The sequence below is a fragment of the Vanellus vanellus genome (assembly GCF_965231255.1).
Source record: "Vanellus vanellus genome assembly, chromosome: 11".
Classification (NCBI taxonomy): Eukaryota; Metazoa; Chordata; class Aves; order Charadriiformes; family Charadriidae; genus Vanellus; species Vanellus vanellus.
The window spans coordinates 20,863,770-20,883,092 of NC_138916.1; the positions used below are offsets into that span (position 1 = coordinate 20,863,770).

The 19,323-nt window shown below is 37.2% G+C and overlaps 1 protein-coding gene across 5 annotated transcripts in view; it reads left to right on the top strand.

Annotated features, from left to right (window-relative positions):
• The first annotated feature begins 1,046 nt into the window (after positions 1-1,046).
• Positions 1,047-19,323, top strand: part of LRRC28 (leucine rich repeat containing 28) — a 52,638-nt gene continuing 34,361 nt past the window's right edge. For 2 of the 5 annotated variants that reach the window (XM_082488704.1, XM_082488700.1), the window contains exons 1-5: positions 1,674-1,868; positions 3,829-4,057; positions 8,608-8,648; positions 11,257-11,294; positions 12,061-12,198. In XM_082488704.1, coding sequence (XP_082344830.1) covers positions 1,744-1,868; positions 3,829-4,057; positions 8,608-8,648; positions 11,257-11,294; positions 12,061-12,198 — 571 coding nt within the window. In that variant the 5' untranslated portion in view covers positions 1,674-1,743. Of the gene's footprint in view, positions 1,071-1,673; positions 1,869-3,828; positions 4,058-8,607; positions 8,649-11,256; positions 11,295-12,060; positions 12,199-19,323 lie in introns of those variants that run through there. The other 3 variants (XM_082488701.1, XM_082488703.1, XM_082488702.1) reach the window with 3 other exon arrangements.

Sequence of the window (19,323 nt, forward strand, 5' to 3'; positions counted from 1 at the left end):
TAGAAGAAATGCCTTCTGCAAGATATTAATCTTCTACATTCAGCTTCTTAGTTCCCCTGCAGACCTGCTATGTGATTCTTGTTAAGACAAGTTTATGTTAATTAGCCTGTGGGAACTAGAAAGAGGATTTCTCTAGTTGGGATTCCTTTTTTAGGCAGCTGGTAGGGCTAATCATCAGCAAAGAAAAACTTTTAATACCCAGTAATGTTAAATATTCTGAGTATGAGGGAATTTGCCGTCATTAAAGGATTTATGTATTGCATCATTGCAACATGTGTGAATACACACGAGTTTAAAACCAAATCAGGTGAACAGCGTGTAGGTGTTGATCCTCTATGATTCCCTTACCTGTTTCAACAGGTCAACCATCATGGGTAAAATCTATCATGATGGGCATGTTGAGGGTGTAGGCAGGATTGCCTAAGGGCCTCCAGTCTGGTGTTAACAAAGAAATAAAAGGTAGTGTTAGTTGCACCTAAATTTGGCTGGGAAGATGGCCTCTGGCCACTGAAACTTCTACCGGCCAATAACATTCTCCTTCAAAAGCTGTCAAGCAGGGATAACTGTTGCTCACATCAGGAACCGTGTAAACACCAGGGGAGGCAAGTTGAGCCTGCATGTCGCCCCTGGAAGACACAGTGGGAGGGAAAGCATCGCCCTCATGTGCACCCCCGCCGCCGGCCAGATCTCCACACCGTCCCACGGCCACAGCAGGAGGCGGGCGAGGCACTGAGGTGGGGCGCCCTCCCATTGGCTGATAGAGGAGGGGGCACAAGGCAAGGAGAGGAGGGAACTTGCGATTGGATGGTGGGCGGTAGACTGCCTTGTGGTTGGGTGAGAGGCAGGTGTGGGCGGTGAGGGGGCGGTGTTGTGGCGAGACGCGAGGCAGGGTAGTGCGGCGGCGGCGGCCGGGCGGTGTCTCGCGAGAGTCGTGTGGCGGCAGCGGTCTCGCGCGGCTGCGGCCTGCCCCGCCCCGCCCCGCCCCGCCCCCGGCTGCTCTGGGCCGGCGGCGGCGCCGAGCGGAGCCGCTTCCCGCTTCCCGCTCCCCGCTCCCCGCCGCGGCGGCGTCGGTGAGTGACTCTTCCCCCGGCGTGCGGGGAGCGGGACGGGGCGAATCGGGGGCTGGGTGGGGGTGGTGTGTGGGTGCCTCCGCTGCTCTGCCCCCTGCTGTCTGCCCTCTCCATGAGGGGGTGTGAGCCTTCGCTGGCCCCCCGGGCCGAGGCCCTTTCCTCCTTGCTCCTCTCCGGCCCCCCCTTCAGCCGTGGGGGTGGCCGCCCGCCGTCTCCTCAGCCCTCGCACCCCCCACCCCCCCCTCCAGCGCACACCCGCACAGCCGGGACAGGCCGGTTCCCACGCACCCGCCCGTGACGGACCGGCCTCCCCCAGTTCCCAGGGCCCAAGGAGCGCCGGGCGCGGCGGCTCCATGCAGCCCCCCCTCAGAGCCTCCTCCTCTGGCGCCCTGCGGCTCCTTCAAGTTTACACCCGTCCATGGGTGCTCTTTCCCCCCAGGCGGTCCCAGCTCGGCCGGAGGCGGCCCGCGGCTCAGGGGGTCTCCTGAGTCTCCCACTGTCAGCCCTTCACTCGCCTTCGCCGGGGCTCTGCTCCCTGTCCTCTGTCTCTGTCTTCTCCATCCTCTGTGGAAATGCAGTTTTCTCCCCTGAATGACCTGACTCCTCACAGGGCCATCATCACTGCGTGTTTATTTTCTGTCCTCATCCTCCCTTTTTACCTTCCTTAAAGACCATGATTGTGTCTGTTCCTTTTTGGCTGTGTATCATCTCTGGAAAAAGATTATTTGGAGTGAAGAAGTTTGGCTGGTGCTGGAAGGGAGTAGGAGGGTTTCCCTTTGAAGTAAGAGCCAAAATAGAGTATGTTATGACTGGACTTTGCATTTGTGGGCTTGCATGTCTGTGTATTCATGTGTGCCATGGCTAAATGTAGTCCAGTTGGTAAATGGAGTTACAACTTTGAGGAAAAGTTTACAATTGCAGAACACCTAAAAAGCATCTCTGGACAAACTGGAAGATTATTGGATATTTATGTATGTGGTTTGTGACTTCACAGCTTTTCATTTAAAAAAAGAAAAAATTAGGGAAAGATGGGCTTTCCTTTACCGTTTCTGATATTGTAGCACTAAATGCTCAAATACACTCAGCCTATGCACATTAAATTTTCTAATGCTTTTCCTTGAATTATTTTAATGCTGATCACAGATGTGGTATTAAGAATTGTAGTGGCTTAATTTCCTTTATCTGCTGAAATAAGGGAGCTTTAATGTTGCTAGTGCCATGGGTGGGCCGGCAGTGTGTCTACCCTTTCTCCTTAAGACAGCTAACAAAGGCAACTGGTACAGCCATGGTTCTTCTTATACGAATACTGTTTAACCAAAGTTGGACTGATACTTTCTAATCTTATATAGACTTCTCAACAAGGTAATCGTTTGCTTGCAGAGCTGATCTCAGCATGGCTTCAACGGGGGATAACTCAAGACTAGAAAAGGTGTGCAGGATATTGCACCCAAGTTGTGATAAGTTGTGCTTATGGGGCTCTAAGAAAATAAATGCTGTATTCTTCCAGGAGGACATAGGTCACTGGTAAAAGCTGCTTATCTGCAAATCAAGGGAATTACTGAAACTGATAAAGTAGCTTGATTTACATGCATGGTCCAGTTGTTGGTTTTCAACTGGGAAGGAGCTTTATTTACAACAGCTACTGTATAATCAGATAGGATTCTTGATCGTAAGTCAGTACCTTCACTTCCAATATCTGTTACGATTAGAAATCTGTCTTTCAGTAAAGGAATGAACTAAAATATAAAATGTTATTGGTGGAAAGCAGTTACAATTCCTTGCCTTTCATTAATGGAAATTAAATCATACATGAGTCTGTAGCAAACTGGTAACTTTAAATTAATAAATAGTCTGGATTTATTATGTTCTCCTGACTTCTGAGACTGTTGGAAGAATGCAGTATTGCTGTTGTTATCTAAATCTACACAAGCATAATAATGACTAGAATTTTGGTGATACATGAAAGACAAGTTAAATAAAGTCTGGTTTCAGATATGAGTTAATTTTTAATTTGTCTTCATACTTTTGTTTTCTGGTTTTGAAATTGTCAGTTAAAGATTGACGTTCAGTTCTTTCTGGTTTTATTTTTAGTAAAGAGAGCTGAAAATCTGCTGTCGCATCTAGCTATTTATAAATTTTCTTGCTGTAAATTTCAGATTTCTCATATATTAGTTTGTTATTTTAAAATGGCCTTACTGGCTGTCCATCCCCAATATCTCTTCCAATTAATAAATTCTTCCAGTAGTGTTGTATGGGAAAGCTTAACAAACTTTTATTGCTTTTTATCATTCTGGCTTAAAAGCTACATAAAGGCGTTTCAGTCATCTGACAATAAGAAGCCCTCTAATAAATTGGCATTTTTCTTACCTGTGGATTCTTATTTTAGCACGCTTCACAGAACAGATGTAGGACATCAATAACGGTCAGTGGAGAGAAGTTTCTTTTTTTTTCTTGTGGTAACAACTTTGACAAAATTGTCTGAAAGGCCCATCAAAAAGGGATGAAAAAAAGCATTAGGTATACTTGCTGGTCCAATAACCCACTAAAACTTCATTCAGAAAATAGTCAAAGATTTGCTTCTAACATATCTTGTGGATATTCTGGGTACTTCATATATTAACTGGAATAAGTGTGTTTAGATAAATTATCAGATCATATGTAATAACTCTTCACATAAAAGAATGCATGGCATACAATGGCATACACCTTGATAATGTCTTTTTTTTTTTTTTTTTTTTTTCCTCTTTTTGTTTCCTAGAAATGGGTCTGCTTTCAGAAGACGCAATGCACTAGATGTGGTGCTCGGAACAGGATTAGTCATGGCATCAGAACTGTGTAAAACAATCTCTGAGGCAAAGCTGGAAAGGCACAAGAACTTGTTCTTAAATTACCGAAATCTCCATCACTTTCCTTTGGAGTTACTGAAAGATGAGGGGCTGCAGTACTTGGAGAGACTTTATATGAAAAGAAATTCCCTGACCACATTGGTACGACAACCTCTTTATTGTAATGTTTGCTGTCTGTATGTTTGGGAATTCTGATTTTTGGAACAGAAAAACCAAGATAATTTAAAAAAAAAAATATAGCAAATCTGATTCTGAATGATGTCATCCTTTGTGAAATATGAGTATTTGGTTGTATTATGTTTGGACTTGCATAGGTAACGTAGAGAATAATAAATGAAAGTTTATGACATTTTATGGTTACCCTTTTGAAGCTCTGTGAAGATCGGCTGGGGATTTTCTTGTGAGGTTTGTTGTTTTGGGTTTTTTTTAACTGCTATAAATTCTGCTCACATCAGTGCTCAGGCCTTTGTACTGATAAGTGATACTATGCAGTCTAGTCTACAGTCCTTCATTAGGCTAAACAACTTTTACCTTGGTGTGTGCCTTATTTTAAAGGCATCATCAATTCCAGGGTCTAATTCAAAACTTGCTCTTAAGGTGCCAGTGGAAACTTGTGTCTATGGGCTGCTGTTGATAGGAGAACAAACAGTTAATTTCAAGGTGGTGGGATTTTCTGTTGGGGTTTCTTCTTGTTTTGTTGTTTGTCCCTGAAATGAACAAATTCTCACCATGAATGAATGTTGTGACCTCAGAATTCAGTGTAGGGTAGTTAAATAACAGTGGGAGATGTTCAGAGCTGGTAAGACCATAGAATAGAGTCAAAACTTGCCACTGTCAATAGGCTCAAGTCTCCAAGTCATTCAAGGTTTGTTTTTTTTCCTGTTTTTTTGTTTTTTCTTTTTCTTGGACTTTTCCATGGTATGATAATTAAATAATAGCCAGGGCAGAGGAGGGCCTGACTACTTAAAAGTTCCCAAAATTATGTTTTTCAGTGTTTCCTAGAAAAAGTCCAGTACTTCAGTTTAAGGAATAGTGTTTAAAGCTTTGATGATGATACATTAAAGTCCTCAATAAAGGTTTGGCCCATGAAGGGCCAAAAGCTGGAAGGATTCTGAAGATTTTATGCCTTTTCTTCCATCTTGATCTTGTACTGTAGAGAATTATTTTGGCACTTTTTGGTTTTGGATAAGTCCTTTACTTAATAATTTAATGGGAGGATAGGATTCATGGTTACAAATTAAAGCTGATTTAAAAAATACCTGAAGACTGTAAACAGTTCTGCTTTGACACTTTGTGGAATTCAGTGATTGTTTAGTGGTGTAAGGAAGGTTCATGAAGTTTGTTCTACTCAAAAGATGAAACAATAATGAGAATTTTGCAAATAATTTTTCTGCATGTATCTGTTAGAGCCTGGTTTTGTTTTTTCTCAAAGCAATTATAAAATAGGAACCAAAACAAAGTCTCACCAAGTAATGGTTTAGTTCCATTTTCCTCTCAATATCTGCTAATACTACCAGGTAATAGATCTGTAAGATGGCATAAGAGTAATTACCCATGGTTACTGTTGACAGAAGATGTATCAAATGAGGGAGACAGCTCTTGCCCAATACAGTTTGGTATTGAAATTGAGGCCTGGGATAAAGGAACTGAAACAATACTTAAAATGTAGATCATACCTAGGCACAATGACTTGCAAACAGCATGAAGTAGAGCACTAGGATTCAAAATGATCAGGTAACTTGCACATAATATGACTTGGTGGTATCTCATTCGTGTGCATAGCGCTATAGCTAGGAACTAGGCAAACAAAATTGGGTCTCACTCACTGAGCATCTGTTCAGCAGAATAGATGTTGGAAGTTGTAACAGACCAAAGTAGATCAAGTCAGCAGCGTGTTACAAAAAAAGGCAGATGTTTTTTTGGAACATAGAAAATTCCACAATCTCCATTAAAAGCAGAAGGAAATAACTATTGGATACTGTTAAAGCATAAGCTGGAGTAAAGACTAAGTCTGGAGTTTCATGCTTATGAACAACCTAGGTAAATTGAAAAGAAGCTAGAAAGCAGCAACAAGGGATTTTTAGAGAACATGCGCAATGACAGAAGGCTGAGAGATTTAAGCTAATTCCTCTTCCAGAAAGAGAAGACAAGAGAAAAGTAGAAGAGGAGGAATGGGGGAGAGCAGGAATCATCAGTATTTTTACAGAGCAGTATTTTCATAATGAATTTTTTTTTAATGTCCACTGCTGGTATGACAAGTAATATTCTCAATTTCCATAAAGAAGTAGTAAGTTAGTTACATTGTGGGGGTCAGGGGGGAAGAGGGGGGTGGGCATCTCGTCTGAGAATAGTTGAAAACAAATAGGTTATTGAAGGAAGATGCCTCTTTCAGTCTTGTACTCCTTTGATTCTATGCAAGTTGATGAGCAGTAGCTCATCAATAAATACTTTAAATTGCATATAGATTATTAGCAATCATCAAAACTAAATCTGCACCATATTTATTTAAAGTTAGGTGTTACTTTTGTCCCACCAGTTCATTCCTTCAGAGTTCTGAAAAATGTTGGCTAAATCAGCTTTTGTTCTTCTTTGCTCTTCTAAAATGACTCTAGTCCTTGACAGATGGCTCCTATGAAAATGTCTGGAATAGTTATGCTGACAGAATTTACATATACTTTGCCTAAGAATAATTTCATTTTTGTCTTCATTGGCAAGATGGAAATGATAAAGGGCTATGACATAACGAATGGATCAAGAAGCTATATAGCACACGTATATCCCAGCATCAAGTCTTCCAACTTCTCCTCATTTAATGTTTGACTGATAACATTAGCCTTCCAGTAATCCTATTTCCCCATCTATTAAAAGGAAATACACATTTGCCTTGATGGCACTGTCAGAAGCATGATCTAGCCGTATCAAGGAACAATTGTTCTTAATTTACTAACTCGGAGTATGCAATGCTGTCCTGTTCAGACAAATCAGCAGGTTCACCTTTTGAAAAATGTCTAGTGGGTGTGAGGGCAAAGCAAGCTGAAATGGTGGCAGAGTTGATGATTCATTTATCATTGTTTGTTATCATGTCACCAATAGAGACCAGAGTTAGTTTTACATCTCAATTAATGGATCATTAATAGTTTATTTTAAAATCTTAATTTCATTGTAGGGTGTTGTGTTGAACAACTTTGACTTAGAACCATTGTTATTAAGGTACTCAAGAAGATAAGCAGAATTTCTATTATAAACTTGCTAAACTCTAAAGTTATTTCTCTCCTGAGTTAGCTTTCTTACAATATGAAGCAGTTAAAGCTAGAATAAAAGTATAACCTTCATGTATAATGTGAAAGTAGTTTGTAATTCAGGTTAGTATCCTTATTAGAATAAACAGTGTAGGATGACAGTGAATTTGTTTTTTCACATTACCTTTTCATTTTTTAAATTAAAGTTTGAATTTTTTGTGCTTGAACATGGTGCAGCCTTTGTAGCTTTTCCCATTTAAGCTTTTCTCTTTGACCAAATAAAATTCTGTGCAGGGAGCAGGTAGATGTACTGCAGCAAACCTTCCAGTAGGTGGCAACAATTGATTAGTTATGGCCTGTTTCTTGGGTCTTGACGTAACAGATGCATTTATTGAGCCATCATTTGCTGCCCCATAGTCCATTTGCTGTTCCATACGAACTGTTTTTTGTACTCGGATCTATGGTGTGGCATGTTTGCTAAGAATATTATGACATTACTTTTTCAGGTTAGCATATTCCTTCATAATAAATTTATAAACACGAAGTTAAGTATTTTAGGTAACTTAAATTTAGATACCTTCAGATACCTTAAATTTACCTGACAGTGAAAATTGGTAGTTTTTTTTTTAACAGTAAATTGACCATGTGATTGAGCTGCTTTTAAAATTAATTTGTTTCCGCATATATGTGTATTGTAAAAACTTTTTTCAATAAAGCATACTGATGTTTAAAGTAGATTTCTTAAGCAATAAAACTGTCTTAATCTTGAAGAATTTTGAGTACGGTTACCAACATGACATCTGAAACTTGTGAAGCTGATTTTGTGGTATATGTTCATGGTTATAAATGCCATCAAGAAACAGAATTGCAGCTAGGGATCAGTTAGCAGTTAGAAAATTCTATGTATGTTAATATGTAATTATGGAAATTAGTTTGATAGAGTCAGCACTTCCGGCTTGGTGGTACTTGATAAAGCTACAGAAAGTTTGTAGGTCATTTCCCGGTTTAGCAGCATTACAAAATAAAATACTTTATGGTTAACATCTTGTATAGTTCTTGTTCTGCTTTAAGTCTGTAAGTGCTGTGGCTTCTTAGCAGTCTCTTGGCTTCAACTAACTCAATTATTAAAATGTATTTTCAAAAGCAAGGTTTTGGTAATCCATCTTTTTAGCCTCAGAAGTCTGGCTACCATTTGGTTGAGGATATGTTAATGTCACTTCTAGGCTGTAGTTCTGTTTCAGTAGTGAATTGCTCACCCTTGATATATCCCAGATTGCACTGATGGAGACGTGCAGGGATGTGGAGATAGGGTATTGTATACAAGCTCCTTGTTGCAGTTTTTTCTGTGACTAGCTGCTGACGTGTTTTAGTATGGTTATTAAAATGAGTTTGGTGCACAATATGTGTCTGGTTTTTGTTTTGAAACCTAAAAAATTTCTAACTCTCTTTCAGCCAGAAAACCTTGCACAGAAGCTTCCAAACCTCGTGGAATTGTGAGTTTGTGTAGGAGTTCTAATGTATTTTTATTATGCTGATCCATCTTATCATAAAATAATTTAGAATGCATTCCTTGCTCATAACCTACCTCTTAAGTGTGAAGGGTTTTCCTGGAGGGCAAGAAAGGGTCCTTTTTGTTGGAGGGGGTTTTTTTGTTTGTTTGTTTTTTAAAGGAGGTATATCCAGATGTATTCAGTCCTGTGTTAATATTTTTTTATAATTTCTTGTTTATTGTATAGCCAGAACTGTTACACAAATGTCTACACTGCTAAGGGAAAAAAATACTTAGCCCTCAACTCCTGTGTAGACTGTTGTCACCCTGATAAAGCACTGGAACCTCCAAATGCAATGGTCAGATGGTTGTGACAGATCCGGAGTAACAGGTTACTGCCTCCAGCCCATCCCTAGTTGCTCATTTTCACCCCAGTTACCAGGGCTATTATGATCTCAGTCCTGCTGATTGTAGTAATAAGGTTTTTTTGGAACCAAGTCACAGACTGTCAAATAGGAGCAGGAATGAGTAAGTAGTTGTAGTAACTAATGACGATTGCTGTAGGCAGAGTAGTTTATCCAATCTTGTCCAAAGAATGGATGTCACATGAACTGTATTATTTTGGCAATTAATTTTAAGCCGTAAGTCCCTGAGCCAGTGTTGCCTTCCGTCCCCTCTTCTTGTAAGGTTATGATTTCTTTGTATGGTAGGATGGGCGGCGAGGGCGTTAGAAGGGACACCTTCTTTTCCCCTTATAACTCATTTGGCTCGCTTTCAGTTAAGTGATGGACCATTGATTCTGTTTATTTAATGGAAAGCTCCAAATAAGAGGAGGTGTATATCTGAGTAGCTTAATGCGTTCAGCTGTCTGATCTTGTCATCTTAATTTGGCCCTTGAAACCACACCTTTCTGGTACGCACAACCACAGTACAATTGAACTGTTTTGTAGGTCATTGCAGTCTCCAGCTTGTTTAAGAGACAGTCTTGTCTCATCTTGCCTGAGTCTTGAGAGTACGTTTATGCTCTGAAGCAGTAAAGTAAATATTTTTGTATTTGATATAATTAGTATTTAACAATTTGCCATGGGGCATCAGGAAATCTCTGTGTTGTCTGATGGTGCCTTTAGGAAAACCTCTATAAATTACAGCTTAAAATAATCTCTTACAAACACTGAATTGTAGGAGTCAAACCTAATTATTTGGGGTTCAGAAAGCTTAGCCATACCAACGTTATCCCATACATTCTGGTGGTCTAGAGAGAGCGACAGTGAGCCTGTGGTATATGTAGCTCTACTAGTACAAGTCAATTTTTGATCAGACAATAAGAGATGTTTTGTTGACAGAGACCACAAAATAAAGACTTATTTAAAGAATAATTTGTTACAATAGCCTTAAATTTTGAAAGACAAACTTAACTGATTTTCTTTTTCCCCAAAAGTTACATCTTTAGCAATTTCACTATATATTTTTAGAAACTTCACTGTTTTCTGTGTTTCTTTGTATATTGTGTCCTTCACGCTGGGATACTAGGTGTGGATCCTCATAATATACACTTTTTGCTCGAGTGAAATAGTTCACAAGTATTTTCAGGAGCTGCAGCTGAAACAAGTAGGAAAATTCTCAGCCTTAGGTTTATAATTATTTCTACAAACATATCTGCTATCCTTGTGTTTGTTACACTTTTACTAAACTTTAAACGTCTGCAGTTTTTAAAGAAAAAGAGAAGGCTCTATTGCTCCATGCAGTTGAAATGTTCCTATGTCTTTTTCCTTCTGCCTCTATCTCCCTGAAAAGACAGGCTCCTATTTTTGGAAATGCTGTTTGAATAGAGTGGAAAAAAATATACTTTGAAAATAATTTCCATGTGTGCCGAAGTGAGTAGACATTCAGTACTCAGTATACCTTTACAATTAGATACCAATATTTGAAAATTTTGTTAATCTAAGAATAGTTTTTATGTTACTAGTAGTACTGGAAATACTCCAGCAGAGGGTGCTGAATATTCTTAGTTGGAGATCTGGCCACCCTCACTAACTACCTAAATGACCATGCGCAAGATCTGGTTTTTCTTTTGAAGAATGTACTCGGTTTGAAAAAAAAAAAACACTTGCAGTGAGTAGATCATGTACTTATTTCTTCAGTCAGTAAAGGTGTAAGAGTTTATGTGCAGGGGAAAATGTTCGTAATTGTATAACTTGTGTGGGTTTGCGCTTTGTTCTTTTCTTATGCAGCATTTAGTGTGGAATAACTGGGTCATCAAATATGGTTCATTTTGGTTATTCTATCTGCTTTACACTTTTTCCTTTTTGTTGTCTTTGTATGACTTTCAAAACTAAAGCCCATTATTATTATAGTAATTGTGAATGTTTTGTTTTAAATAATTGTATGTCATTCTCTTTTATTTTTATGTTAATCATTTAATAGTCTAAGTGAATCTCCAGTACCTATCCATTGCCAGTTTATACAGTTTCCACAGCTTTTGTGGTCATAGAGAGGAATGGCTTTGAGGGTGTTCTTTCAATCTGAAATTGGATATTTTGCAAACTGATTATGTAGCAGAAGTCCTTGAGGGTAACAGGTGGTGTCCTCTGCTTTTTTTCTCCTCCCCCCAGGTACCTTCATTCAAATAACATAGTTGTTGTACCTGAAGGTAAGTAATCAACCAGCTCACAATAAGTGGCAGAAATCATAAAATATTCATTTTTCTTCTTTGAAGAGGCCCATTTTTCCTTTATTTTCCCATAAAACATTAAAGATTTTCATACAAAATACACCAGTGTAGCTCTTAGTCACTAATATCCTTGTTTATGCTATGTTAAATTATTTTAATGATTCCTCAAATGCACCTAAATGCAGTTTGCTTCAGTTCTAATTGCAGAAAGTGGAAAAGCTAAATGGCACTCATCTACAGAAACAAAAGTCCAGAGTGTCTTTTGCTTTCAGTTACCACACAGAATACTCTGTTGGTTTAGATCATTACAGATTTGAAACCTAAAGTGTACTAGTTTCTCTTCCTTGCCTTAAGTGTAGAGTTATGTGCCCAATTTCAGGAAAGTACTTTAAACTCTTTCTGAATACATAAATTGGATAGACTCAAATTAAAGAAATGGAAAAAGTTATTTCGGAGCAGAATCGTCCGAGGAGAATCTAGAAATTGGAGTATTCTGTATATCCCCCCCCCCCCCCCCCCCCCCTTTTTTTTTTCCCCTCCCTGTCTCACTGCCATCAGAACTGTTTGTTGGATAGATGAGCATTTCCACAAACTATGTCATTCAGTTGTGAGACTGGCTTTAATACATCAAAATCTGCTCAGACATAGGTGTTAGGTACTGTGGCTTTTTATCCTCTCATAGTCCTATTAAGATTTTAACATTACTGTTGGGTCACATTCATGTTTTAATCTGTTCTCTCATAAGCCATTGGCTCCCTCGTTAAACTGCAGTTTCTGGACCTAAGTGATAATGCCCTCGAAATTGTGTGTCCAGAGATTGGCCGCCTGAGATCTTTACGTCATCTTCGCTTGGCTAACAACCAGCTGAAATATTTACCTGCAGGTAAGTACAAATGTGTGAGGGATTACAGCAATGACAAACTCCATTTGAACTTAATTTGCGTAGTGATCTGCCCTAGGTTTATTAGTATCTTACAGCTGAAGCATGGTACAACTTGTATTTAAAGACTAGGCAGGGATTGCCATTGTATATATGCTAAATGTACTCTGTAGTGAAAAAACCCAAGCTGTATGCACTTGAAGTCCAAAAAAATGCTTCTGAAGTGAGAAAAAATTATATCTATTTAACAGTCTTTGCCATTGTATCAAGAAAATATTGAACTTCCTTGAGAAGATGCAAAATGCCAATGACAACTGTCATTATGATAAAATGATGTTTCTTGCCATTTTCCAGGTTTTCAGTCCTTCCTTCCTTCCTTCTCACTCAACAGCCCCATTCTTGTGTTTTCTAAAAAGACACATAGGTTTGCCTGTGGCAGTTCTACCTCACTACAACAGTAAATAACAAATGTTTATAATAAAAAAGCAAAATTTATTCAAAGTACATGTGACACAAAGTCAGAAAAAGTTGGCTATAGGTAGATTTTGGATTATTTTTTTTTTTACCTTCTAAGTACTTTGATAAGCAGACATAACTGATTATTCTTCTTCCATTGCGCTCATATCTTTCCAGATAACATGGTGGTGATTTTAATTTTTTTTAATTATTATTAATTTTTAATCTTTCTCTGGCATATTTGCATTTTCTGATCGCCAGAGATTATAAAAATCTAAGGCCAGCATCTAAAAAAACTGGTCTAACTTAATCTAACAGGATTAGCTCTTGGCTCTAATTTTAACTAACTTTTCAATGTGACATTCATGTGTTTGTAAGTTCACATTGCTCATTCTCAAGAAATATGTTGCAATTGTTCCTTGAAATTTTGGGTGCAGAAATCTAGCTGTCCTTTCCTTGTACTTTTCTTAGGCATAATAAGATTAATGAGAATAAGTCAAAGGATGATTATGATTAGAAAAAAAAAATTCATATGACTATGTAAATGCTCTGGAATGAAATTAGATAAACCTGTTAAACATTATGACCCAAGGCCAATAAAATTTCCATCAATTTTCAGATGTCCTACATTCAAAAGAAGGGAGTGACTTGAGTGTGCTTTATGTTCCTCAAAGATAATTTACCTTATGGTGCTGTACCATGAAAGAAAGACTTGTTCAAAGAAAAAGTGACACATTTTCTGCAAAACTTCACACATTAACTTAAAAAGGTTCCAAAAAAGGCTTTCAAAAGGATAATTTACATTACTGAAGAGTTGATTTTGAGTCTACCACATTTGATTAGGAGCTGGTATCAGCTGCATAGGCATGCTGCCTTTTATTTCTCCTGAATTTTACCAAATTTGGTACTAAGCATTATCCCTAAGTGTGTTTAGTTTTGTGTGCATGAAAATTTTGTACGTGTAGGATAATACTACTGTTTTCTACTTTTGAATTGGAGAATCCAGTGGTGTCTCGTCTTCGTTTTTTTGCTGGTAGTGTACCATCAGTTTATACATATGCCATTACTGCTATCATTACTAATCTGTCTGTTCAGATTCTGTCACTGTCAACATGACTGGATGTCATACAGCTTGAGTGTTATCAGTCCGAGCAAGATTAATCTTTCACTTACACTGGAGAGTTTGCCCACTGGAGAGTTAATCTACTGCACTGAGTGTTTCCTAAACATAACACTTCCCGAAGAAGGCTTCCAGGCATATTTTCATATTTTTCTTTGTAAAATTGTGAAGATTTCAAAGATGACTTTATAAGAAAACCTTTGAGTTTGAAAATAACATTTATGTTCAATTGAAAAAATACAGCAAAACAGTAAGTTTTGATGAATTGTTTTATGAATTGTTTTATCCTTAATTATAGTGGTATCATGAATCTTCATAATAGCGTTAAATAGCATTCTGTCAGGAAAGCTAGCAAAGTTAATAAAATGAATTTGGATGAGATGTGATTTCATTGCAGTACATCATTTTACTGTGTGTTAACTGCTTTCTTTACAGGAGATACTAGATTGCAATTCATTGTTAGGGAAAGACAGCTCTTAATTGCTCTTAATTTATAATAAGTAACCATTTAAGATATAATTTAGCTTGTGTAGAATTTTAAAAATCTACATTAAAAAATAGCTTTCGGGTATTAGGTGGTGGTCATTCATGGAAGTAACTCTTCAAAATTCGTGACCATATTTTTTTTTCCAGACTTAGTCCTGCACTTATCACACAGTGACCTGTTTATTACAACAAGGGATCCAGTTAAGAAAGGCTGATCAGTATTCACCTTGTGTCACCAGATAGGCCAACTTGCAGCATAATGATGTCATCACATAAAAAGCTTACTTTAGAGTTGTTGCCCTGTCATTCATCTTGTCTCTCCCTTCCCAGCGTCTGGTGTTATAAGTGCCCTCAGTTTTGTTGAAACTACTTGGATATCTAGGAGGATGCTCTTAGTAATATCCTTAATCAATTGCTAAAAAAATCTCACGATTACAACTGCAGAACAGTTGGATGGTAACTTAATTTGTTATTAAGTGTCTGAACACCCACACTTTTCTATTGTATTTTATATTTTAAGAATGATTCTCTGTTGTGTTTTCCTTAATTGTGATTAAGAACTGAAAGAAACAATGCAATTAATAGCATATGTTGATTCACTACTCATTTTTAATTTTTGTTTCACCATTGTGCTCTTAAAATTCATTTTTAGTATTTAAGATTTGCCTTATAGAAATCTAGCATAACTCTAATTTTGAAAAAAATGAAATAGTATGCATAATGAAGCCCTATAAAGATTTATGTCTTCATTCTGACTGTAGGCATTCTTCAGACTCTAATAAAGGTTGAGCCCGTCCTGTGGTTTATCTTCAATGTGATGGGCAAGATTTTAGTCTCTAAGTACCTGTTTTCATAAAGCTTGTGTGAATTTAATAATGAAGAACCTTGCTTCTCCGGTTTGGTCGTGATTGTCCAACTAGTTTTGAAAAGTTACTTTAAAGGTGGAGGTGGCAGGGAGTGATGAAAATACACACAGACAGCATGAATGCATAAGCCTTAGTTTCCTGACGAAATCAGGCGATACAGGACTGATGAGGGGGGGAAAAGGGCATTAGGTAAAGCATGGAAAGTGTGTTCCTTAAAGATTAGAAAACACTTTCTGTGCTGTGGCACTCTTGTAGTGTAAATGATAGTCCTACCTTTGTGCTTAGCAAACGCTACCAAATCAGTGTCACCCATGGATAAGATAATGTACTTTGGCCTCAAGGCACTTTGTTTAATTGTGCACTACCACTGAAACAACGGGACTTCCATCATGCATCATTAAATTGTTGTGAGAATTGGTGAAAGGTGACCAAGCTAAACTTAATGAAAAGCAAAGGGAAAAATTTGTCCAAAATAAGCATGTTGAAATTGAAATATAATATAAAATGCTGGAAGAAAATGCTTTGTGAAATTCTCTTGAAATGTTTTGAATATATTTTGGATAAGGTTAATAAGTGAACCAGCTTCTGCCTAATGCAGAGTCATCTGTATCTAGATTCTGTGGTAATCGGAATTACTAACTGAGAGACTGTCTTTGAGAGCAGAGCTGATTAAAAGTTGCAGATAAGTAAGAACAGGAGGTTTAATATTATAAAGTTCTCTTTAGCACTTTTTTTCATTGAAATGCACAACATCCTTTTGTTCTGCAAACTGTAAATCTTGTAGTTTCTGTCCTTAACAAATTCTTGGTTCTTTTATTTGGTTCTCGTAAATGTAATTCTTGAACATAAAGTAGAATTTTGTGAAATTTTCTACTATTTAACTGTAGCACTTAAATAATCTAAATTCTTGAGGACCATTTGGAAATATGTAATGCCAGGGATCTTATTTGAAAAAATCTTTGAGGTGCAGCATAAACAAAAGATGGTTATTGTTTCATATTATTACATTAGTTCACGTATAAGCTTGTCTTACAGACCTGACATTACATTTTCATAGTAACTTAACTTTATTTTTTTTAGAGATTTCTCTTTATTCAGAGAATTGGTGTCTCATTTTAATTCAGAATTGTCGAGTTAGTCCTATACGAACGTGCTGTCAGAAGTAAATTCTCTGAATCGTCTCACTTATGAATGACTAGAAAGTTCCTGTTTGTTTCTGATGTTTATAATTCATATGATATTTCAACTCCTTTCATTCTTGAGAAATTGTATTTATTTTCTCTTTGTGTAAGAATTATTGCATCATTTGCAAAAAAAAAAAAATCTAGTGAGATGTAGTGGAAAAATTATTCTTCAGGAATCCCAAAGCCAAGGCTATTTCTGTTTTGCTGTTTTGCCATTTGGATTTGATTTGACTTTAACCTTGGAAACTTTTGATGTGAAGTGATGGCTTTCCAGTCTTGCAGTTAGTGAATGCATGTTTAGGTAACAGATGACTGAAAAGAAGGTGGGTTATACTCAGTTGGACTTAAGTTTCATATTTGACAAGGATTAGATTTTTTTATTGCACATTACTTAGGAAGTACTTCTCCTTAGAAATGGCAAGTTGTAGCATCTTGTTCTAAGATTTAATTAAAAATGAGGTTATGTTTACTCAGCACATGTTGGAGTTAATTATAGATTTACTAAAATGAAAAGCTTAATGTTGTGCCAAGTCAAGAGCAAAAGCTAAGTAATTAAACAAAGAATAGGGTATGGTTTATGATCCCAGCCCATCTTTTGGCAAAGTTGTCTTTAAGAAGGGAAGAAAAACCTCTATCAGCAGTTGTCTTTACATGGGCTAGACCAAGTTTCCCTTTGTGTTTGTTGTCAGGGAACTTAAAAAACCAAGAGCTGAGTGCATCGATCAGGAAAAAAAAAAAAAGGAGGCAGTCAAATAATACCAAACAATGTAAACTGTGCAATACTGTTTATTTAATCTGTAAAGTGAAAGTGCAAGGGACTGGGGAGCACCACCAGTTGCTGTTGCTGAAGGGGGGTACAGATGTCTGCAAGAGTCAAAGGCAGGTTTAGCAAATGCCTTCTTCCCCATAAAAGGAAATGTGTGGCTTCCATTTCGAATTGACATTTCCGTGTTGTCTCTTGAGACTTCTGCATATTGCATTCACTTGTTGCCATTTTGCTTTATTTAGGCAGAATCTGAAGGAAAATTTATTCTTCTGCCATTGGTATTTTTAAAGTGCAAACTGCAATGATATTTAGAGAAAGTTAATAGCATATATACTCTTCGTTTCATTTTGTTCAAATCCTTTTCCTTTTTAAGGCAAACTGTTTTAGAAATATAGTCAGTTTAAGCCTCATTAAAATACATTTGTGGGCTTATAAAACTTCATCTTCAAAGCATTTGAGAAAGATCCTGTGAAGCTGATAAGGGAGTGTTATCCTCATTTTACAGAATGGAAAAAAGTGTTTTTAACAGAAGTTATTTGCTCCAGGCCACAGCAGGAGTCAGTGTTAGCCAGATATAGAACTTGGGTGTTCCCATTCCATTTGTTAAGACCACACCTTTTTGAGGTTGATCATATTTAATACTGGGGAGGATTGAGTCTTTCCACCCGTTATTAAGAAATTATTAATTATCTCTCCGTAATCAATAACCCTCTAAGTTAATAGGAAATTAATAGCAGTAAGTTTGGTGAGTTTTTGTAACTGAAACAGCTTGTGCTTCCAGAAGGCTGGAAGAGTTCATGAAGATGAAATTTAAAAAAATGTAGTTTATAAATACTAGCTCATTTCTCTTGTGTTGGTAACTTCAGTGGTAATGACAAGAAGGGTTCAATCGGTATTAAAATTATAACTCAAACTATAATTTTGATTACTGCTTTGTCTATTTATAAAGTAGACCTTGGAATATTAGTTGATCATTGCTAAGTCTCTTTTGCTTAGGAATTTGCTTTGCTAATTGGGGGCAAGAGAAACCTCGAGACGTGAAAACTGGATATTCATTTCTCTCACTTTTTTTAAGTTGCTATAAAGTACAGTTTCTGTATTTACTATTCATACCAGTACTTTACTGGTAAAGACTTCTTGAATACCCAACGTCGTAATTCTGAATAGAGCTCAATACAAGGTATTTCAGTAAATCTTAATTAAAGGTATATAAACACAAATTCTTCCCTACCTCCTTTTCACAGTAGATTTCCACTGATCGTGGCTACAGCATGCCAATAATTCTACTCTTATTCTAGACCCTGGCATTAAACTATGTAGTCTGAACTAATTTTTTAAGCTTGTTTTCTATATTTTGATTTAGATCCTTCAAAATGGGGAAGGATAATTTTGGCTATTTTTTTCCCCTCTCCTATATTTCCGTTCTGCTTTTATTACTGTCTCTGATTAGGGTAGATCACTTTGCTATTTAATAAAGTTCAAATTTTTTTAATAATGACTGTAACTTTAAAAGTAAAGGTACAAACTGATGCAGACCATGGTTTGGTTGTTTTTTTTTTTTTTTTTTTCAAAGTTGGCATAACCTTAGTCCACTGTGCTTTCCTAATTTAGTAACATGTATAAAAATATGCACGACGGGACAGGTTTGGTACGCCAGGCACCCATCCAGGAGTGTGGTGTTTTTAAGTAAATGGACTTGTGGGGATTTGAGGAAAACATAGATTAGGTTACATGAGCTTTGCACTCTTTTAGTATGTGACTATTTAAAGGAGCATGGACTTCTAAATAAAAATATCTTTTCATTATTATCATAATACGTTGTTTTCCTTGAAGTAGGTTGATGCCTTATTATTTAAAATAAGTTTTTCTTTGCACAGATCTGTAAAATACATGCTCTGTTTCATAATTCATTTCTAGATTCAGTTTACTGTATAAACCCAAGAGTCAGCATAGTAAGGTTTACATTAGCGCTTAGGTTCAACAACAATTTTTTTTTTTTTTTTACCTAAATAGATGCAAAACATACCCATGCTTGCCTGATACTGTATGTTTTTTTTCACATCAGGATTAATAAGGCTTCACTAATTATGCTATATTTATGTAGAAGCACAATAAAAATACCTGATAGTATCTTTAAGACATTCTTTGGATTTCTAAGAGGAAAAGATTTTTACATGTTTTGATCTTGTATAAACTCCAATACAGCCCTGTCCTGACAGCCTATAAGGACTGATTTCTTTTATAAGAAAT